The 23,789-nt window shown below is 43.0% G+C and overlaps 1 protein-coding gene across 1 annotated transcript in view; it reads left to right on the forward strand.

Annotated features, from left to right (window-relative positions):
• The window catches only part of LOC122059695 (COBW domain-containing protein 1-like), a 19,867-nt gene extending 8,906 nt beyond the window's left edge, over positions 1-10,961 (forward strand). Inside the window, exons 7-8 of the mRNA XM_042622673.1 lie at positions 7,758-7,876; positions 10,770-10,961. Of these exons, the coding sequence (XP_042478607.1) occupies positions 7,758-7,876; positions 10,770-10,831 (181 nt within the window). The 3' untranslated portion in view covers positions 10,832-10,961. The remainder of the gene's footprint in view (positions 1-7,757; positions 7,877-10,769) is intronic.
• Positions 10,962-23,789: the final 12,828 nt, after the last annotated feature.

Consider the following 23,789-nt stretch of genomic DNA (forward strand, 5'->3'; position numbering starts at 1 on the left):
CCCCCCCCCCCCCCAACTGAATTTATTATCTTACCACAATAATTACAATGTGATATTTTCTTATCATTCCATGTATGTTCTCCATGCTTCCATGCACGTCTCCATTTCCACTATTAGTCATTGTGCAATATTTTTAGTTCTTATACTATTGCATAAAAAATCATACATTATTGGTGATTCCACATCATTTAAAACTCGTAAAACAATCTGTTGAATGGGGTAATTACTTGTGCCTAATATGACACTAGCCCTCTTTATTTATAATAATGGAGAGAAGGTTTTGGAGAATTACAAAGACCATTAAACCCCTTAGGGTCCATTTGGTAACTGACACTTTCCTTAAAACCCATAAAACCCATTATTACAACATTCTCAAGTTGGTGCATAGATATCAAATATGCCCAACTTGCAGATGATATGATGAAACATCTTACTACTAAGACCGTTAGTAAATACATCTGCCAGTTGTTCGTTACTGGGAACAAATGGCACAGTGATAAGGCCTATATCCAGCTTCTCTTTTATGAGTGTCGATCGATCTCCACATGCTTGGTTCGATCATACTGGACAGGGTTGTGAGCAATGCTAATGGCAGGTTTGTTGTCACAAAAGAGCTTCATAGGAAGGGTAGCAAGAACAACCAAATCAGTGAGAAGACCATGAAGCCATAGGAGCTCACAAATTCCATGTGCTATAGCACGGAACTCTGCTTCAGCACTTGAACGGGCAACCACGGCTTGCTTCTTGCTTTGCCATGTAACAAGGTTACCACCAACAAAGGTGCAATAGCCAGTAGTAGATTTGCGGTCATCAGGGGAACCTGCCCAATCTGCATCAGTGAAGGCCTCCACCCTAAGGTGATCATGAGGAGAAAAAAGGATGCCACGTCCTGGGGTAGATTTCAAGTACCGGAGAATACGCAGCATAACTTCCATGTGAGTCGAATAGGGATCATACATGTATTGACTAACCAGGCTGACGGCAAATGCTATGTCAGGGCATGTATGAGAGAGATAGATTAATTGCTCCACTAATCTCTGATGTCTCCCCTTATCTACTGGATCAACTTCCTTTCTATTCAGGTGACTATTAATTTCAATAGGAGTGTCTGTCGGCTTACACCCCAGCATTCCTGTCTCAAAGAGAAGATCAAGTAGATACTTCCGCTGAGAGAAGTAGATCCCACGAGAAGACCTAGCAACTTCAATGCCAAGTAAGTAACGAAGATGTCCTAGGTCTTTGATCTCGAATTCCTCACTCAAGTATCTCTTGATGCGAGAGATTCTGCCAGATCATCACCAATAATAACAATATCATGTACATAGACTATAGGATAGCAATCTTCCCACCAGATCTCTTGATGAACAGAATGTGGTCGGCATTGCTTTGAGAGTAACTTGTAGTGACCATAGCCTTATGGAAATGCCCGAACCAAGCACGAGGGGATTGCTTCAGCCCATACAGAACACGCTGTAGCTTGTATATCTTCGCTTGGGTTTTGAAACAAGTGAACCCTGGAGGAATGTTTATATAAACTTCCTCCTCAAGTTCCCCATGAAGGAAGGCATTCTTCACATTTAACTCTTGGAGATCCTAATTTAAGTTGGCGGCACAAGCCAAGATAACACGAATTGTGTTCATCTTAGCAACTGGAGCAAAAGTCTCCTGGTAGTCAAATAAGTCTGTGTGAAGCCTTTGGCAACAAGTCTGGCCTTATATCGATCCACTGTACTATCAACCTTCTGTTTTACTGTGAAGACCCACTTGCACCCAACTGTCTTCTTTTGTGAGGGAAGACACAACAAATCCCATGTGTCATTCTTCTTCAGAGCCTGCATCTCTTCAACCATAGTTGCCTGCCATTGTGAGCCTGCACTCGCTTCCTGCCAGGTATGAGGAATGGACACAGAGGAAAGAGAAGACACAAAACTATAGTAGGAAGGAGAGAGTGAATCATAAGAAACAGTTTTAGCAATAGGATGTAAAGTACAAGACCTAATGCCTTTACGAACAGCAATAGGCAACTCAAGAGACTGATCAACAGAAGGAGAAGGAGAATTATCAGGGTCTAAGGGGGGGACAAGATCAGGCTTGAGAGGAGACAACTGGCATAGTAGGGTAGATGCTGGATGTGTAATGGTTTGAGTCTACTCTCTGCGACTATACACACGTATCTCCGACCGAGGTGAAGTAGGAGAAGTAGGAGTGTCACTCTCCCTCTGAAACGGGATACTAGCAGGGACAACAATTTCAAGAGATGGAAAAGACCGCGACACATCTTCCATAATGGAAGGAGACTCCCCCGGAAGAAGTATCGCAGTGGAGTATGACACAGATTCGTGAAAGATAACATCCATAGCCACAAACTAACACCGAGTAGGAGGATGAAAACACCGATAGCCTTTCTGAGTAGCAAACATGCATACCTTAGAAAAATGCATCGGAGACCACGAGGATGATGATCGCGAGCATAGCAAACACTACCGAATACCTTAGGAGGAATAGAAAAGCAGTGGAACCTTGGAGAAGATCCAGAGGGGAGCAGAAGGTATGGACCCGAGAAGGCATTCGGTTGATAAGAAAGGCAGTAGTGAGAATTGCGTCGTTCCAGTACTGGGGAGGAACATGCATCTCAAACATAAGAGAGCGTGCTAGCTCACAAAGGTGGCGATTCTTCTGCTCAACAACCCCATTCTGAGTCGGAGTGTCCACACAACTAGTCTGATGAATCATCCCATGATCGGAAAGGTAAGCTTGAAAGGACCCTTCAAAGTATTCCTGGCCATTGTCGCTTCGAAGGATCTTAATGGTAGCACTGAACTGAGTCTGAGCCATGCGGTGAAATTGCTGAAAGCAATAGAAGGGTTGCCCTTGGTTCGCGTTATATAAACCCAAGTAGTTCGAGAATGACAATCAATAAAGAGACAAACCACCGATAACCATTGATAGACATATAGCGGGATGGACCCCAAATATTAGAGTGTATCAATGAAAAGGAGTGTCACTTTTATTTCCAGAAACAGAATAAGTGATTCGAGTTTGTTTGGCCAAAACACATGCCTCACAAAAAAACTGACTTAAATTATAATTTTTAAAGGAAAAACTCTAGCTAAAGTTCCCAAAGGGGGATGTCCCAACCGACGATGCCACTGCAGTAACTCAGAGATGGTTGGTGACATAGAAGATGTCTGAAGAACTTGGCCAGAGACCAATTTCGAGTCATCATCAAGCAGATATAGACCACTACGTACCCTATCAGAGCCAATCGTTGCCTCTATCACCAGATCCTGAAAAACGCAATGAGACGAGAAAAATGTGACTTTGCAATTAAGACTGGAAGTAAGACTACTAATGGACAAAATGTTAGCGGGGAAGAACATGCAATACAATAGAAAGAGATAAAGAAGGGGTACAACTAACATAGCCCTTCCCCAGAATAGTGGAATAAGTCCCATTAGCCAATTTGACCTTATCTTTACCAGAACAAGTAGTGTACTGTGAAAAAAGAGATAAACGACTTGTCATATGATCAGAAGCCCCAGAGTTTATAATCCAAGGGGTAGAAGGGATAGACATAGTATGGCCACAAAAGGAGATACCTGACCCAGAAGGGGTGGAATGAGCAGAGCTCGCAATGGCAGGTCCAGGAGAGTCTAAACGTGTCAAGAGGCGCCGGAGGGCAGTAAGCCCGTTAGATGATAGCGAGGCTACTGAGGAGCTAAGAGCAAAGTCAGAGCTCTCAGTATGGTTGGCCTGCCCAGAAGTTTCGGCATGACCCTTCCCTCACCCTTTTCCAGATGTATCAATAGGACGACCATGAAGCTTCCAGTAGTGCTCCTTGGTGTGACGCTCCTTCCTATAGTAATCGCACTTCACTGGAGTCATGGTAGAGGAGCTATCAGACTGTGGGGCTGCACTAAGGGACTGAGTGCCAGAAACAAGTGCAGATCTCTCAGTAGGAGTGGTAGCTTGCCGTGGAAGCATAGTGGTACGTCGACTATCCTCAAGTTCGATCACAACATAGGCTTGATCCAAGGTAGGAAAGGGGTCACGACTTAAAACCTAGGACCGTAACTGATCAAACTCCACTTTCAGACTTGCCAGAAAGTTATAGACCCTGATCTTGTCCTCTCGCTTCTGAAACCTGGTGACATCTTCAGGGGTGGAAGGATTATACTCCTCATAGAAATCCAACTCAATCCGTAGTGTTCGCAACTCATAGTGGTACTGTGACAGTGTGAGCCCTTTTTCCCTCAGATCACGGACCTTCTGGCGAAGCTTAAAGACTTGAGCATCATTCCTTGTCTGGGAATAGATATCTTAGACAGACTTTCAGATCTTCGCAGCAGAGTCAAGGAGGAGATAGCCACGCGAAAGCTGTGGCAACATGGAGTTGACAAGGAAGGCCATAACCAGAGAGTTGGCACACTCCCACTTATTAATCAGAGAGTTGGCACACTCCCACTTATTAATCTTAGTACCGGTGCTCGGACGCTTTGTGGTTCTAGTCAGGTACCCGTAATAGCCACAAGACTTGATGAAGATGCAAATTGAGCGTGACCACATAAGGTAGTTTGTGCCTTCAAGCTTGATAGCACAAGGAAGAAAGATAGGAAGAGCCGTGGTGTCTCCGCCAGTAGAAGTAGATGAGCTGGTAGACATGGTTGCTACTCAAGGGGGCTATGCACATAGAAGAGACACTAGCCGAAGATAGAGAAAGCACCGAAATAACCAGAAAAAGCGAGAAAACCCAAAAATCAATAAAGGGTAAAACCCTGAGAAAGCGATTTTGAGGTTAGATCAAGAACATAGACCTCAAACGAAAAAGTGGTCGGTAGATATCACTACAAGGATAAGAGGAACCAATCGTAACAAACATCAAGACAATCGGAGCATCGAGCGGGGAAAAAGCATCCTGGCAATAAAAAAATTTCTCAGGGAGAAAACCCTGAAAAAGTGATAAAAATGTTCTGGGTCTCTCAGATCATTATAGAACAGAGTTTGAGAGCCCAGGGGAAGGATGGATGGAGGTTAGAAACCCTCTTGGTGGTTTAAAAAGTTTCCACCACGGGAGAGAAGCAGATGAAGAGAGTTGGAGGGAGGCGCAGATGAAGGAGGTGCTGGGAGAGAGAGAGAGAGAAATGAGAAAGAGGCAAAGAGATGGAAAAGAGGGAGAGCCATTAGGGTTTCGGATCCTATGGCTTTGATACCATGTTGAATGGGGTAATGACTTGTGTCTAATATGACACTAGCCCTCTTTATTTATAACATTGGAGAGAAGGTTCTAGAGAATTACAAAGACCATTAAACCCCTTAGGGTCTGTTTGGTAATTGACAGTTTCCTAAAACCCATAAAACCCACTATTACAACACAATCATATAACTATTTCCTGTTTTACCATAATTTTTATGTTTTTTATTTAATTGCAAATAGTTTTTATGAGTTGTTTTGAAATAGTAATACCACAATTTATCAAAAATACTAATGGAAGATGAGACATTAATCACATCTTCAGTTTTCAATATTGTTTACAAAAACAATATTTCCATACATTTTAAACAATTTCCAAACCAAAGAAAAAAATTTCACCCCATTTTTCTGAATTTTGCTTAAATTTTCAAAACAATTTTTAAGATCCAAAAATTGTAAAAATTAAATTTCTGACAAAAAAAAAAAAAAAAAAAAAAAAAAAAAAAACTTCGTGAGGCCATAGATTGGCCTACAGTGTTTAACATATATAAAATTGAGCTCCAAACAGTAAGTATTAACCCTATTTATTTATTTTTTGGAAAATTTGTTGTAAGAAAATCAAAAATTTTTTTTCCCAGAAAATTTAAAAAAAAATTTTAAAACAGAAAATAAATTCCGGCTCTATGAAATAATTGAAGGCCAACCATCAAATATTTATCCTAATTTTTTGCAAAAGTTTGTTTTTGGGAAAATTGATATACCTCCAACTTTGAATCTTGCACAAATTTTCCTACAACGCTGCAAATCATCGCTTCCAATGCATTCCTCTATTTCCCAAGTACTTGTTCCAACCTTGTACGACAGTGATTTGGCAAAAAATACAAAAAATGGGTTTTCCCCTTTTCCATGTCGAAGCTTGAAGAAAAGAACGAATTCAACCCATTTCAATACTTTGCTGTTTTTGTATAAGCAAAGTAATGTGTCGACTGAAATATTGGTTAAATGAAGTATACGACCAAACACTGAAATTTTGATTGAAACTTGGACATTCTTAAGTATCGCGTGTCATTTCGTTTTGACATCTGTTGAACTGAAATATTTCACGAAATCTCAAACCTTGTTTATGGGTCTGCACCTAGCAACATCCTTGAATGAATTAATGATTAACATCAACAGTTGACACACTAAAATGCAAGGATTTAAGTTTCGGTATCAGGTATCGTATTGGAGGGATGATTTTAAGAGACATTTCATATTGGAGAGATTTAAGATACGCTAAAGATATGCATGGAAATGGTTTAGAAATGCATGGATGTGCTTACAATACATATAAATCATAGTTTTGAAGCATAAAACACCTTATTATGTAATAAGTAAAGATATATTAGGTTGATGTAAGGATTTGAGTCATTTTTACCTTAGCCAGTGATGCATAAACACCCCCTTAAAAAAAGTAGAAAAACCACTTTTTTTTGCCCAAATCTGTTTCAATCCGTAATTTGAGAATTGCAAGTCCCCAAAACTTGTTGAAATAGTGAAAATTATGGGTTTTTTTTTTTTTTTTTTTTCTCTGTTTGATCATTTCCTCTTACTCATATCATAGAAAAAATAAGTTCCCAAGGCCTTTGGTTGCTCTTAGTTTCGTATTTCACTCATGATTTTTGTTTTACAGGTTTAAAAGAGGAATATCAAGTGTATCTTACCTGTATCGGACCGCATTGGCCCCGTGTTAGACTATATTGGCTCCTTATCAGATCATATCAGTCCTGTATCGGACCATATTGGTCGATCACACTTTTTTTTTTCTGAAAAATAAATATCTTCCAAGCCTGAGCCGACTGGGCCCGATCGTTTAAAGACTGGCCCGACCTACACCGATTATTAAACGTGCCGGGTCTGAGCCCGGCCTGTTTATGAAAAGGTAGTACACGGTGCAAGGGGTAAGCCCGATTGGCCCGGCCTGTTTGCAAGCCCAACTCAGCCCAACATGTTTAGCCCGACCTTTTATATGTATATTTTGATTTTGATTTTTTTTTTTGGGTAGAATAGGGTATGTATTGATATTTTATCAATTTTTGAATGTAATTAAGTGTAAAGCTTTTCTAAGTTGTTGATGATTTGATAAACTATATTAAAGTTTCTTAAATCTAAGACAATTAAAGACCGTTTAAGGCTTGTTTAAGACTTTATTGGTGCATTAGCCTGTTCAAGGCCCGATTACAGCCCGATTAGGAGAAACCCGGTTAAAGCTCGAAACCCAACCGAGCCCAACACAAGACCGACTCATTCCTTAAATAGGCAGGTCACGGTGTAAGGGTACAAGCCCGACCGAGTGACACCCCTACCCACCGATACGTTACAATACCTACTGATTCTTAAAACCCTTGCTAAAATGTTGTAAATGAGAGTATGTTCTTGCCAGGTTGAGTCTTATTTGGTTCATTGTTATTGATTCTTAATAATTTAACGTGGTTGCTTGTTGCTTTTTCATCTATCTGTTCGTCTATTTTTTGAGCTTATCTGTCTACATGGATGCTAATAACCAGCATTGTTGGAAAATTTCCAGGATTGAGAGTGCAGTTAATGCAGAGGATTCAAAGGAGGGTCACAAAGATCATGCAAGTCATGATCATGACAATGATCACCATGATCACCATCATCACGATGAACATGACCATAAACATGGTAAGTTGGTTAATATAAATTCCCAGTATAAAATCATTGGTTTCTCCATCATATTGGAGAATGATATTCTCTTGATTTCAGTTCGTTGGTTCTTAGACAAGGGTGTGTAATGTAAGGTTGGTTCACCTTAGTTAAACAAACCCCAGTAGTATACTAGTATAACAACTCTCAACCAATATTAGATCTGAATTCAGGCTATAGAAACATGTAGAGCAACAATAGAGCCTAGAAAAGCGCTGAACTGAAATTCACAAGCTAGAAGGGTGTTAGGTCTATCACATCTTTTCAAAAGAGTCCCCAAAACACTGCTGGAAGTCCACCAACAATGGCTGAAACAGGGCTGGAAGTTGGGCAGCAGGACAGCAATCGATCCTCTCAGAGTTGGGGTTTCAGCAGAAACGAGGGAGAAGGTTGTGGCTTCCAAACCAGGCCTCAGATGGCCCTGGTTCTATGGTTGAAGGTGGCCCCTGGTGTCCTCGATAAAAGCCTAGAAGGGTTTGAAGATTGGCTGGCTGATGGTGTTCTGGCTAATATCGATCTGGTCCAAAACCCTAACACCTGTCTGATTTCGTCCACTCCTTGGCTGCCTTCAATCTGAGCTTGTATTGGTGCCTCTGAACTTCAAACCTGCTGATGCAGAAGCACACCCAAGGGTCGATCCATACCCATCTGGGTTTCCGGACAGAGATGACCCAGATCCATGTTGTTTTTGGGTCTAGTAGGATTTAGGAATTTACTTTATATAGGAAAGTTGTCTTTGATTTTATTTTGTTCACTATATTTTAGCAAGTTAGGTTCATGTAGGATTTAGAGAGTATTAGAGTGTCGGTTTGCTTTGTTAGGGTAGTTTCCTATTTCAATTGAGTTTCTATTTCTGTCTCTTAATTTTTCTTTAAATTGGTTGTAATCAATAGACAAATCAGATTGAAGAATGAAGTTATGAGTTGATATTGTGGTGTGTGCCTGCGGGTTGAGTGCGTGCAACTCTCCTCTCTCCCCCCTCTTCTTTGGGCGACTCCTCTCCCTCCCCTGCAACTCTGAGTTCTCTCAGGGATTTTTTTCTCTTCCCCTACCGGCCCTCCATAACCAGCTTGGAATAATCACTCAAACACTCTCTCACAACAATCAAACAAGAAGAAAGAAGAAGAAGAGAAGGATTGAGTGGGACAGATGTGGGTATCTCAGCCTGGGCCTCTCACGGTCTCATCCACAGCTATCTCAGTTGTTGATCATCCTCTCTCAGTAAGTTTGGAGCAAGCATTGGCTGCAATTCAATAATTCTTCATTAATGTGTAATAGAGATTAGAATTTAAAAAGCTTACAAAATAGAAGTAGTTCCCAAATAGGAAGGTAAAACAAAAAGGAAACAAACATACTTGGCAACTAGCCACTAACTTAAAGCCTAATAAAACATAAAAGACAAATAAAGGGATCTTCTAGAAGACTTAAGGACTTTTACATCTAAGCTTGACTGGTCAAACACAGCTGGACAAGTTACAGCTGTACCCTACAATCGCAGGACACAACGAAGCCGATGGACAGCTTGCAAAGAAGGCTGGATCGATGGCTGCTGATGTGGCCAGTGTAGGGTCAAACTTGTGGAGTCCAGCTGGGCTCGATCAGCCCAAGGGCTGGCTGGCCTTCTTCCTCCTTCAATAGTGAAGGCCAACATGTGGATCTACATCAGTGTGAGTACTATGTGATTTGACATGGTCATAATATGTTTGAGTGGTATCTTATATCATAATTTAACTGGACAAAGTAGTTAACAACAACGCAACCTTTCTTTCACAGTAGTAACTAGTAGATTTTGGTTCAAGTTTTTTTCCAGCTGAAATTGATGTAGGTTGGACCACTCGAATCAATAGATGGTTCTATCGAGTGCTAGGTCTGATTAGCCCCAACCAGCTTGCTGATAGCTTGTCAATCGAAGTTTGGGCCCTTTTCTTGGGCTGGTTTGAAAGCTATAGAAAATCTCCCAGATTTAACCTAAATATGCACTAATGTTTGGTTGCATCATATCTCTTCAACCTGTGCCCTGATCCTGAAGCTGTTTGAGGGTATTGTCAAGCAACTTGAGGCCTTCACTCGATCAGGCTTTGGGGCTTTATTGAGCCTTGCTGAGTAAGTTCTTGATTGGAGTTGGTTTGACCTAATTTCTGAGTATTCAGGCCTGTTCCTCTCTGTTGAATCTGATCTGTTCTTAGTAATTGTTGGCGCTTGTGATGGATCCCATTGGGACTGATTACCCCCTTGGTATTTAGTCTGACATTAGAATTGACTGTCATCTGTTGTGATGGGGTCATCTACGTATATCAGCGGCGGAGGCGCAAGGCCCAGCCACACGTGCACTCTATCTGGCTGGAGGAAAACTAGAAGAAGGAAGAAAAGAGAAAGAAAGCTGCTGGTCGACCTCTGCCGTGAGACTGAGGAAAGAGACTATCTCTGGTCTCTTTCCTTCTCTCTCCTATCGTCCAGATCTTGTGGACCCCACTGCTGATGTGTTAATTAGTAGTTTTATTTCCTAATATCTTGTTTATTTAGGCTTTTGAATTAAGTAGGAAACTACTTTATTTCTTGTTTGTTTTTTTTTGGAAACTTCTTTATTCTGAGATTATTTCCTAGGATTAGTAACTAGTTCATTACTTATGTAAGGTCATTGGCCACGATGGGAGTTAGTTAATGAAATTTATTTTGAAAGACAAGAAAGCTGTCTCCCCTCTCTCTCTCGATCTTCTCTCTCTCGTCTCTCATTCTTGGTCTTTCTTTTTCTCGCCTCCCCTCTCTCACGACTCTCTCCCATTCTCTTTCTCGACTTTCCCCTTCCCCTTCTCGACTTTCATCTCTTTTTTTACTTTTTCCTGTTTTCTCTGTTGCTGCTGCCCTATTGCAGTCACTGTTCACAGTCATTGGAGATTACCTCCATCGAGAAAACCCCATCTGGGTTGCTGCTGAGGTCCTAGTCAACAAGTTGGGCTGCTGCCGTCTGCCGAGCATTACACCATCAAGTTGAACCTTCCACTGCGTCAAATCTGGTGGTCTGCATCTCTTTCCTTTGGATGACCTTGAGTTCTTCTTTTCTCCTCAGACTACGGACAACAAGAAGGTAAGTAAAACCCCCCTATTCCACGCTCATTGGCTGCCTATTATTTTCATTATTCCCCCCCCCCCCCACTGAAACCTGAAATATACTCTGTTTTTCAAGCCATTATTTACTGTTATCCTAAAGAAATTCCTGATGTTTTACCTTTCATTAGTTAGCTGATTTTAGGACATTGTTTGGTTTACTTATCTTGCTTAATATCTTGATTGATTGGTGTTAAACTTAACACATATTTGCTGCCATGTTCCTTTCCCCATATCCCCATTTGACACTTGAGTAGTTTTAAGTGATTTTCATGCTTGGACTAGTATTGATTGCTGCTGCACTGTTAGTTAGTCTAATATTCTTGCATGTTAAATCTGTATTTTGTTGAGCAACTGTGAACCCAACCCAATTCAAGACCTATTGAGTATCCCTTGTCTAGTGGATTGACCCCTTGTAGGAAACCTAGTTGTCTAGGTTCCCTCCCTACATCATCTTGGTATCAGAGCATGGTTTTGTGTGGTTGGTCTTGTTATGATTGGGTGTCACTGTCATTGTTTATGTGTCTTACCTTTTGAGGTCTAGTCTCCATCACAATCTGTCCGTAGTCGAGTCTGAGTTAAGAGAGCGTTACCATAGGTTAGAGGACACCCTTTTCTTCCTTAGATTGGCGTGACCAAATAGCATTGGACGCTATTCCCACCAAAAGCACACACTTGAGAAGGAGATTTCTGCCCTCAAGATTGAGAGGACTAACTACCTTGTCTCAATTGGAGATTCTGAGTAGACCTTGAGTCTTTAGTGGCAACCGTACCTTGGTTGCCCATCTCCTTATGTCCACTCGTAGTGGTAGAGCATACCAGAATATGTTTGACCTTCCTAGCACCCCCACCTAACCTGAGCAGTTGGCTGAATTCATGAAAGCCATCCTAGCTACCCTCCAAGCTAACCAAGCTGTACAGGAGACACAGGCTGCCCATCTCTAAACCCTTATCGATAAGTTGGCTGCCCTTGAGACAAGTGCCCAAAACCCTGATGGACGGCAAGGCCGTAACACAACTGGCACTGAACCTAGGGACAGAGGCCTTAACCTTGAGGAAGTGAACGAGAATAACCACACTGATGGTTATGACCAGATAGGGGATAACTTCCAAGGCCCAGGGTGTGGTAGAGGTCGAGGATCACCGCCAAGACATCATACCCAATATGGAGATGATGAGGGCTATAAGCATCATGATAGGGGCTTTGATGTCAGACGGATGATTAAGGTAGATGCCCCTACCTATGATGGTCAGATTGATGCTAGGATCCTTCTGGATTGGATTATGCAGATAGATAGGTACTTCGATTTTTACGATATGTCAGAGAAAATCCGTTACTATTTGTTAAGTTCAAGCTTATCGGAGCTACTCAGGACTTCTGGACAGACCTAGAGCACCAAGAGGACCACCTAGGACTTGAGCCAATCACCACTTGGGTAGAAATGCAAGAGAGGCTCAAGAGGGAATTTTTGCCCATCACTTATAGGTTCTAGTTGTTGAATGAAATGAATACCCTGAAGCAAGGAAAGTTGACTATGACCGAATACATGAGCAAGTTCAATGAATTAAAAATTAGAAGCCGTATTCGGGAGGATGTTGAGCAGACATTGTCGAGATTCCTTACTGGGCTCAACTTTGAAATTCAGTCTCGTATGGCACCCCACCTAGTACGAGACGTTCCAGAGGCCTTCAGGATAGCCCTTGAGGTGGAATCCTCCGTAAGAACTTATTCTCAGAGGAAGAGCTTCTAAGCTGGGGAGTCTCAATTTAGAAAATCACCCCAAGGCTCAACTGGATTCCCAAAACCCCTTGCTGCACCACAACGTCAATTTGACAACAGGGGTAAAGGAATTTTGGGAGAAACACTCAAGAGTAGTGGGCAACAACAGTGCTTCAAGTGTCGCGGGTTTGGTCACTTCTCCAGAGAGTGCCCAAATAGGAATCTTCATGTGGGAGAGCAGACTCCTGAAGAAGGTGACCAAGAGGGTTTTCAGGACCATGAGTATGAGGATCATAAACCAGATGAGACCATATTTGATGAGGACACCGAGGAGGCTGGTGACCTCAAGCTCGGTATTGTGCGATGCATGGTCTCACAACCTAGGAGTAGCGATGATTGGCGGCGAACTAATATTTTCTTCACTTACACATGTCATCAGGGCAAGAATTGCCGTGTTGCCATAGATAGCGGGAGTTGCATGAATGTGGTTGCCAAGAGCTCTGTTGCTCGAATGGGCCTCAGACCCAAACCCAAACCCAAACCCCACCCCAAGCCTTTCAAGGTTGCCTGGGTAGATCAGTCCACCATCCCGTTTAATCTGAGGTGTCTAGTTCCCCTACACTTTGCAGGATACGAGGATCGAGTGTGGTGTGATGTCCTAGAGATGGATGTTGCCCACATCATCCTAGGTAGACCCTAGTTATATGACCGGGATGTCACCAATTATACAACACCTGTCTTTGAGTTCAAAGAGAAGAAACTTAGCTTGACCCCCAGTGGCCCCTAAGGAAGTACGGGTTCCAGAACACAAGGGAAGTACATCCAAACACACCTCCACCAAAACACTCAACATTTTAAATCAACAACAATTTGAAGGAGAGTGTCAAGAGTTTGGGGTGAATTATGCTCTAGTTGCCATACAGAGTAATACCGATAGATCATGCTTATTTACTGAGGCACTTAGAGAAGTACAACCGTTGTTGAGGAAATTTGAGAGGTTATTCTTTGAGGAGCTACTTGATGAGTTACCGCCTATACATGACATCCAGCACGCTATTGACTTAGTTCCAGGGTCCTCTCTCCCGAACTTACCCCATTACCGAATGAATCCCAAAGAGCATGCCGAACTCAAGCGGCAAGTGGATGAATTGTTACAGAACGGATTCATTATGGAGAGCCTTAACCCATGTGCAGTACCTGCCTTGCTCATGCCAAAGAAAGATGGCACCTGGCGTATGTGTATTGATAGTAGGGCCATCAATAAGATCACTGTCAAGTATAGGTTCCCTATCCCTAGGCTTAATGACATGTTGGATATGATGGCCAACTCATCGATCTTCTCAAAGATTGATCTCAAGAGCAGGTACCACAAAATTCGGGTAAGGCCTGGAGATGAGTGGAAGACAGCCTTCAAGACGAAGGATGGCCTTTTTGAGTGGTTAGTCATGCCTTTTGGCTTATCAAATGCACCTAGCACCTTCATGAGAATAATGAATCAAGTGCTTCAACCATTCATCGGCAAGTTCTTAGTGGTCTACTTTGATAACATCCTCATCTACAGTAAGACCCTGTCTTCTCACTTGGATCACTTACAGAAGGTCTTTCACGTGTTTCTACAAGAAAAACTGTCAACTTCAAGAAGTGCACCTTCATGAGTGATCAAGTCATCTTCTTAGGGTTTGTTATTTCAGCCCAAGGAGTGTCTGCTGACCCTGAGAAAGTGAGCGATTGTAGAGTGGCCTGAGCCGACTAATGTCCATGAAGTGCGAAGTTTTCATAGCTTAGCCACTTTCTGTAGGAGGTTCATTTACCGGTTTAGTTCCATTATGTCTTCTATCATGGATTGTATGAAGAAGGAGTTTTAATGGACTAAGAGTGCTACGAAGGCCTTTACTGAGATTAAAAGGCTTATGACTGAGGCCCCTGTCCCTACGCCTCTCAGATTTTTCTAAGGTCTTCAAAGTAAACTGTGATGCATTTGGTATTGGAATAGGTGGTGTCCTAGAGCAAGAAGGGCACCCTGTTGCCTACTTTAGTGAGAAACTTAATAAAGCAAGGCAATGATATTCCACATACGACAGAATTCTATGCGGTTGTCCAATCATTGCTCTATTGGCGACGTTACCTTCTATCGCAAGAATTCGTGCTATTCTCTGACCACCAGGCTTTGAGATACCTGAGTGCCCAAAAGAAACTAAACCAGAGACATACTAAGTGGGTCAAGTTTCTCTAAGAGTACACCTTTGTACTCAAGCATAGACCTGGTGTAGAGAATACCGCTGTAGATGCATTAAGTCGGGTAAACATGTTCCTCAGTCGCACTAATGCTAGGAGTCGGGCTAGTGTGTTGCTCCAGACCCTGAGTGTAGAGGTTGTAGGATTCGAGCAAGTCAAGGACCAGTACCTCACCTGTCCTGATTTTAGTGAGCCAGTCACTTTCTTGAGTGGAGGTAACCTTGTCAGTCGCTCAGACTACCTATTCTGGGAGGGCTTTCTTTTTAAAGGAAGCAAGTTGTGCATTCCCTGGACTTCACTCTGAGACTTCCTGATCTGGGAATTGCATGCTGGGGGAGCGTTGGCCATTTTGGTCGAGATATGACCATCACCGTCATTGAGGACTGATTCTTTTGTCCAGAACTGAAGAGGGATGTTACTAGAGTTGTTAGTCAGTGTAGGACATGCCAGACTGCCAAACAACAAAAGCAAAACACGTGTTTGTACACTCCCCTACCCATTCCCCATACCCTTGGCAGGACCTTAGCATGGACTTCGTGCTTGGTTTGCCAAAAACTTCAAGAGGCCATGATTCTGTTTATGTGGTTGCAGATCGCTTCCGAAGATAGCCCATTTTATCCCATGCTCTAAAACCTCTGATGCGTCCATAGTAGCCAAATTTTTCTTTAATGAGGTTGTCAAGTACCATGGGTTACCCCTCACCATAGTGTTCGATAGGGATGTTAAGTTCACTAGTCATTTTTGGAGGACCTTATGGCGGATGATGGGTACTAAGCTCCACTTCTCTTCAGCTTTCCACCCTCAGGCTGATGGCCAGACTGAGGTTGTCATTAGGAGTCTGGGAAATTTGTTGCATTGCCTCATAGGAGAATACCTTTCCAGTTGGGATCGAGTCCTTAGCCAGGCCTCGTTTGCATATAATAGTTCTAAGAACTGTACCATTGGTCTGTTGCCCTTTGAGATTTGTTCAGGATACCAGACTCAAGCACCCATAGACCTTGTCCCAGTTGTGTCCAGTTCTAGGACCTCCCCGTTAGCCGAATCTTTTGCTCAGCATATACATGATTTGCATGCAAGTATAAGAAGACATATAGCACTGAGCAACAATCAATATAAGTCAAAGGCAGATGTGCACAGAAGGCTACAAGAGTTTCAAAAGGGAGATATGGTGATGGTTAGAATCAAGCCGCAATGTTTTGTTAGGGGAAAAACGAGCAAACTACATGCTCATAGCACAGGTCCTTTCAAGGTACTTAAGAGGATAGGTGCCAATGCTTATGTCCTTGATCTACCAGCTAGTATGGAAATCAGTAACATTTTCAATGTGGAAGATCTTGTCCCATACCATGGTGCCTCTACCATTACCCCATTTTACCCTGATGACCTTGAGGACTTCCCTTTCACCCTTGATGATACCGCTGAACCAACCTAACCACTTCCCCCAACCTCCTTACCACCTGTACTTAAGGTCACGAGGAGAACTGAAGAAGTTGAGGAAATCCTTGATGAGAGGGTTGTATCCACACACAGAGGAGGTTCCAGAGAGTTCTTAGTCAAATGGCGTGGACGTCCGGAAATTGACAACACTTGGGTCACAGTGCAAGAAATCCAACAACTCAACCCTGATCTGCTTGAGTACTACATGAGTCATAATTCACCGGAGGTGAATTCTTCAAAGCCGGGGGAGAGTTGATGGGGATATCTACGTATACCAGCGGCGTAGGCACAAGGCCCAGCCACATGTGCACTTTATCTGGCTGGAGAAAAACTAGAAGAAGAAGGAAGAAAAGAGAAAGAAAGCTGCTGGTCGACCTCTGCCGTGAGAACGAGGAAAGAGACTATCGCTGGTCTCTTTCCTTCTCTCTCCTATCATCCAGATCTTGTGGACCCCACTGCTGATGTGTTAATTAGTAGTTTTATTTCCTAATATCTTGTTTATTTTGGGCTTTTGAATTAAGTAGGAAACTACTTTATTTCTTTTTTTTTTTTTTTTTTTTTTTGGAAACTTCTTTATTCTGAGATTATTTCCTAGGATTAACCTTTCTTTTTTTTAGTAACTAGTTCATTACTTATGTAAGGCCATTGGCCACGATGGGAGTTAGTTGATGAAATTTATTTTGAAGGACAAGAAAGTTGTCGCCCCTCTCTCTCTCGATCTTCTCTCTCTTGTCTCTCATTCTCGGTCTCTCTTTTTCTCGCCTCCCCTCTCTCTCACGACTCTCTCCCCTTCTCTCTCTTTCTCGACTTTCCCCTTCCCCTTCTTGACTTTCATCTCTCTTTTTTTCTGTTTCCTGTTTTCTCTGTTACTGCTGCCCTATTGCAGCCATTGTTCACAGTCATTGGAGATTACCTCCATTGAGAAAACCCCACCTGGCTTGCTGCTGAGTTCTTAATCAACAAGTTGGGCTGCTGCCGAGCATTACACCATCAGCTGAACCTTCCACTGCGTCAAATCAGGTGGACTGCATCACTTTACTTTGGATGTCCTTGAGTTCTTCTTTTCTCCTCAGACTATGGACAGCAAGAAGGTAAGTAAAACCCCCCCTGTTCCACACTCATTGGCTGCCTATTATTTTCATTATTCCCCCCCACTGAAACCTGAAATATACTCTGTTTTTCAAGCCATTATTTACTGTTATCCTAAAGAAATTCCTACTGTTTTACCTTTCATTAGTTGGCTGATTTTAGGACATTGTTTGGTTTACTTATCTTGCTTAATGTCTTGATTGATTTGTGCTAAACTTAACACATATTTGCTGCCATGTTCCCTTCCCCATATCCCCATTTGACACTTGAGTAGTTTTAAGTGCTTTTCATGCTTGGATTAGTATTGATTGCTGCTGCCCTGTTAGTTAGTCTAATATTCTTGCATGTTAAATCTGTATTTTGTTGAGCAACTGTGAACCCAACCCAATTCAAGACCTATTGAGTATCCCTTGTCTAGTGGATTGACCCCTTGTAGGAAACCTAGTTGTCTAGGTTCCCTCCCTACATCATGTTGGCTTTTATTTCTCTAGGAATGTGGTAGAGTTTTAATGTTTTGGCTATTAGACCAAAACATTTAACCTTTTCCAGACCTAGCTAATTAATTTCTTCTTGACACTTGTAATTGTTATAGTCATTCCTTGCTTCTTGTTATTATGAGATCATCACTTTTAATGTTCATAATTTGGTATCAACTCTATAGTAAATTTTTACATGATTCCGTTGATTTTGTCTAGCTAGGCCTTCGGCCTGACTAGTCCTGCGGGTCCATATTGACCCCATAACCATATGGACTGGGTCACACCAGGGTTGAATGTGAACTATTCAACTTTCACAGAAAGCATTGAAGAGTACTAAACACACCCCCGTGTTAGTGGCCAGCCCCAAGGAGGTAAGAGTAGTTGAACTCAGGACCACACACTTCCTGAGGCGTAGGTCCCTTGCTAACAGACACGATGATCCCAAGTGGTGTGATCTTAAAGGGTAGCCCTTGAAGTTGCCTTAATTGCTCAAAAGGAAAATCTTATCGAAGGCGTAACTTGCTCGATGGTAGAAAGTTGTATTACATTTTCCCCACACAGCTAACATTGTCACACCCATCCCTTCCTTAAGTAACGAACATGTGACTAGGACGTTTACCGCCGTCCTACAACACTGCCAGAATCTCTGAAGTAGTATAACCATCACAATCCATAACCAGAACCAATCTAAAATCAGTGCAGTGGAATAAAAATACATAAAATCAACCTTTAGTAATTGGGAAGACTAAAATGATAGTATGATAATGAACGAGTTTATCCAAGTTCAGTTACATGATATAAATAGTATTGTATCAACGAAAACATCATCCAAAAGTAAATACACCAAAATGATAAAGGACAACATAACCCTCAGTCATGGCACACTATAGGCATAGACGTTGCAAGCGCAATCCATGTCATGCTCCTCAACCTCTGGAGTCCATCAGTCTCCGCCGTCAGCCATAGAAGAGGACGTGTCATTGCTCATAGGCACCACGATGCTTGCATCATCATTTAATAAGGGAAACACACGTGGTGTGAGCTTCACTAAGCCCAGTGAGGGATGGGGCTCATAAAAGCAGACACAAATAGACAATGATGTGAGTATGGTGAAATTCATTTTATTATTATCCACTTAACATACAACTAAGTTGGGTTAATGCTATTGCAACACATTAGGCAGTATCCTTGGTCTTGGAAACTGCACATCGGTCACCCAACAATACAAACCTTAGATGCTATTAGGAGCCTGTTGATCCCGGAATGTGCCATCGGTAACCTAGCAAACCCCTGATAACCCCATCTTGGTAGCTATGGCTCTGAAATTACCATCGGCCACCCCTGGTTAGTTTCGCTTCCGACAATAATCATATTGTACCATGGAAGTGGCGTCCTGGAAAGTGTCATCGAACCTACCGTAGTGGGTTATCCAACACCTAGTTAGTTTATTCGCGTTTAAAACACGTTTAAAACGGCGTCCCGTTTTTTTGCCGTTTTAAATGCCGTTTGCCGAATTTTTCATAGAAAGTCGGTAAAAAACGGGAACGGGGCTATTTGAAGTTTTTTTTCCGTTTTAAACGCCGTCCCGTTTTTTTGATAGTAAAAAAACGGATTTTAAAAAATATAAACGTTTTAAAATAGAAACGTCTAAAACGGGGCTATTTTTTTTTTATTGTTATCTAGGTATTTAGAGAATTATTATGCCAATTTATGTCTATATATTGCCGTTTTTTTGACACCGTATTATTTAAATATAAACGTTTAAAACACGTCTCGTCCGTTTTTTATTTTTTCCCGTTTTTACCGTATTTGACCGTATTTTTGACCGTCCCGTTCACGTTTTGATCTGTTTAAAACATGCCCGTACCGAACAATGTTTTTTTGCCGTTCCCGTTTTAACTAACAGAGATCCAACACCTCATTGCATGTTGGCAAGGGTCGTAGCATAGAGAAGTTATACCTAACCACAATAATATACTTGCATTCCATAATGATAAAGATAGTATGGCAAATACGGTATAGGAATTCCCATCGGCCACATCGCATCCCATGTCCAAGCCTAGCTCTAGCATACAGACAATTAGTATGGTATACACGGTATTAGAATTACCATCGGCCACGCCACTTAACTATGTCCAAGCCCAGCTCTAATGCGCACACAATGCATAATGCAATTAATGTGGCGATCATAGTACCAGAATTCCCCTCAGCCACACCGGATCCCACCCATTCACGACATAATCATAGTCATAACAACAGTTCAAAAATAGCATTTTATGTAATTGAAAGTAAAACATACACGATATAAATTTTAAAACACAAGAGTGCAATGGTATACATTAGTTCTAGAATTTTTTTTTTTTTGGATGAATAAATAATTCATTACCAAGGAAAGAAGAATATACAAAGGGGAAAAGGCGAGGAGGGAAGGCTTAAGCCAACAAGGAAAAGCCAACCAAGTGGGAACTAATAATAACACAATCAAAAGCTAAACAAAATCCAATAAGGATTAAACACCGAAACCAGCAAAAAGGGGGGGAGGGGGGGAGCCAGCTCCATTAGGTGGTTGGATGAGATCTACCTGAAGATTCTAAAAGGATATGATGTGGGAGATTTTTGGGGAGCTAGGGACAGGGTGGGAGAGAAGGCCATGCAGGGTTTGGGCTTTAGAAGTAACATCAAAGTAGATAGCTTTCTAAATCTTGTCCGGAGAGCAGAATTTGGGGGTCCATCTACAAATGTTATGCTCCATCCAGGGGTGATTTATAGTAGCACAAAAAACCAATTTACCAATGGAGTCAGAAATGGAAGGACCCGAGAAGGTCATGTCCACCCAAATCTACTCTCTGTCAAAGGGGAGAATAGACCTTCTGGTCGGCCAGCAGTAGGAGAGGACAATCTTCCAGACTAGGGAGGAGAAGGGGCAAGAGAAGAAGAGATGGGGGATATCCTCTATCCCAAAGGGGCAAAGGCAACAGGAAGGATTGGCAGGAATATGGCGGTGAATGAGGAAGGATTGGGTGGGAAGGCAGTTGGACAAGCAACGTCATAAGTGAAGCTATGGCGGGGAATGTAACCCTTAAACTAGACCAACTTATACCACGACACCACCGGGGAAGGGTCATGAACATAGGACCAGGCAGAGGCAGAGGCAGAGGCAGAGGCAGAGGAGAAAATCCCATTGGAAGTGGGGATGCAGTTGCATTTATCATCCCTTCCTCTATGTCCAAGGGAGAGAGGGGGGAGGGAGGACCAGAGATCCAGAAGAGGAGGGGGAGAGGAGGGAGGGGACCAACCAATGCGAGATAGGATGGAGGAGACTAAGGCATTAGAGGGGAGCCCAGAAGAGTAAATAACTTTGGTGTTTTCAGTTGGGATAAGATGCCTAGAGGATGCCAGAGATCATTCCAGAAGGGAGGTGGACTACCCATTTCCTATCGAATAGGATATAGCAACAAGGGCAATGGGTCTATGCTCAAGACTGTTCCTCTAAATCCAGGACGGGTCGTGAATGGAAGGGGACATCTAAAGAGAGTTGGATTTGAGCAGACCGGAGTGGATCCAGTCTACCCAAATACTCTTGTGCTTGGACATAATTTTCCAGATAAGTTTGTGTACACCTACCAAATTAGCGTCCTTGATTTTCTTGATTCCTAACCCTCCTCTTGATTTGGGGAGGCAGAGCTTTTTCCAGCTGAGACGTCTGAGGAATCTGGAGGAATCAGAGCCTTTCCAAAGGAAGGAACAGAGGAGACCCTCAAAAGTCTTGATCACCGAAGTAGGGAGGACGAAGGTACGTGACCAAAACAGGTACATAGATTGGAGAACTGACCTAATCAAGGTAAGTCAGTTAGCAAAAGAGAGAAGTCTGCCTTTCCAAAGCTGGAGTTTTTTCTGAAGTTGATTAAGCAGGGGGTGCTATGGTGGGAGGAGAGTCTGGTGGAGATGAGAGGGAGGCCTAAGTACTTAATTGGTAAGGAACCCGAAGGAATTTCAGAAATATCACAGAGGTTTGCCTTGGTCTCATGGGAGACACCGGAGAGGAAGATATTAGACTTGAGGAGATTGATTTTGAGACCAGAAAGAGCTTCGAAGGAGTGGAAGGTGGACATGATAGTGGTGATGGAAAGGGGATCAGCCTTGGAGAAGATCATGATATCATCAACAAAAGTCAAGTGGGAGAGGAGAAGGGTTTTACATTTAGGAATGGGAGAGATGAGATGGAGGTTGGTGACCGATTGAATAGAATGGGAAAGGACCTCTAAGGCGAGGGAAATAAGAGGGGAGAGGGGCCCGCAGCACAACTCTCGCACGGGCAATCAGTGCCGTGCTCTAACTCCTCAGGGGCCCACCAGTCCTCTTCAGGGAACTCAACCGTGGGACCCGCCCCGTGCTCTTCGGATGGGTGACCTGGGTGACCTGTAAAATCATCTAAAAGAGGTGCACACGTGGGATGAGCTCACTAGCTCAGTAAGTGGAAAGATAGACCACACAGCAGTCCACACAACAAAACACAATCATATGCACTACATGCTATGCAATACATTTTAAATCACATCCACCTAAGCAACATTACTAAGTCTTTGGTTTAGTGCTACTACAGCCACAGTGCGCGTATACTCCGGGTACGAGCAGCGAACTCCATCCCGCGATACGCCCATAGGGCTGTCGGAGAAGGCCCACCGTGAGTACTCGGAAAAGTAAAAACATGCCGACCACCGGCTCTCAACAGAAAAGTAGGTGCTGACTCCAGCAATTTAAAAGCAGTACGATTGGCCCTCTTGAATATACCACTGGGGTTGTCGATTGTCCTATTGACCAGCCGGGCGTAATGTCTAACCGCCACAGTGACCCGACAACCGCAACCACTGCTTCCCCCCAAATGGTAACCCAACACCTTAACCCCTGTTGGGAAGGGTCGTAGCACGGGAAAGTGAAAATCCTAAACCGCATGCTCCTATATGACAATAGTACGATTACATAGTGCCATCGCGTCCCATACCACGGGCCACCAATGCACTCGTTTCCAAGCCGACTACGGCGTCTAGTCTATTTATGCATCATGCACCATGCTGTTAACATTCATCACATAAGCATATCATCACTTGGCATTTAGAAGGTAAACATAACACCCATGCATAACAATGTGAGGATGACTAATCTACATAGCATTTTTATGATGGCATGACTGGACTAGATGCAATTAAATGAATGCCAAACAATGCCTTGAAATAAGGCCAAACGTCCTCTCCCCGCTTACCTGTAGTGTACAAGGATTCCCGTACAGTATGGGTGAGATCCGGTGCGAGACGCGTAGGATTTGGTGAACCTAACATGAGTGAGCGGGGTTAGTATTTCACCATCTTGGAATCAAGATTAACACGATCCGATGACAAGATCATGTTTAGAATCCTAAAAGGTCACACGTCCGATTTGGGTCCAATCGGACGTAAAAATCACATTCGGAGCCTCTCGGGTGGGTCAGATAGCCCACCGGTCTGGACCGGCGGGTAGGTCGGCCCGCCGATTGGGCCAGGGGGTCTGCTAAGACCGGCGGGCAGGGTGGCCTGCCGGTTAGCCTGCCGGTCTGGCCCGTCGGTTGTGCCCGAGGGCCCTACCCTCTCAGGCGGGTGCCCACAACCCACCGTTCTTGGCGGGAAACTGCTGTTTCTTCCCAAACTTCCCACAACCTTTAGGGATTCAAATGGGGCTTTTCCAAACCCATTCTTCACTCATTCTAGGTCTCATAAGACGGTTCTAACCTAGATCTAGGTTAGATTTAAGGAATGGGAAGCCATCTTACCTTCTTTGCTCAAGAACACCTTCA

Source organism: Macadamia integrifolia, chromosome 2 (assembly GCF_013358625.1).
Source record: "Macadamia integrifolia cultivar HAES 741 chromosome 2, SCU_Mint_v3, whole genome shotgun sequence".
NCBI lineage: Eukaryota > Viridiplantae > Streptophyta > Magnoliopsida > Proteales > Proteaceae > Macadamia > Macadamia integrifolia.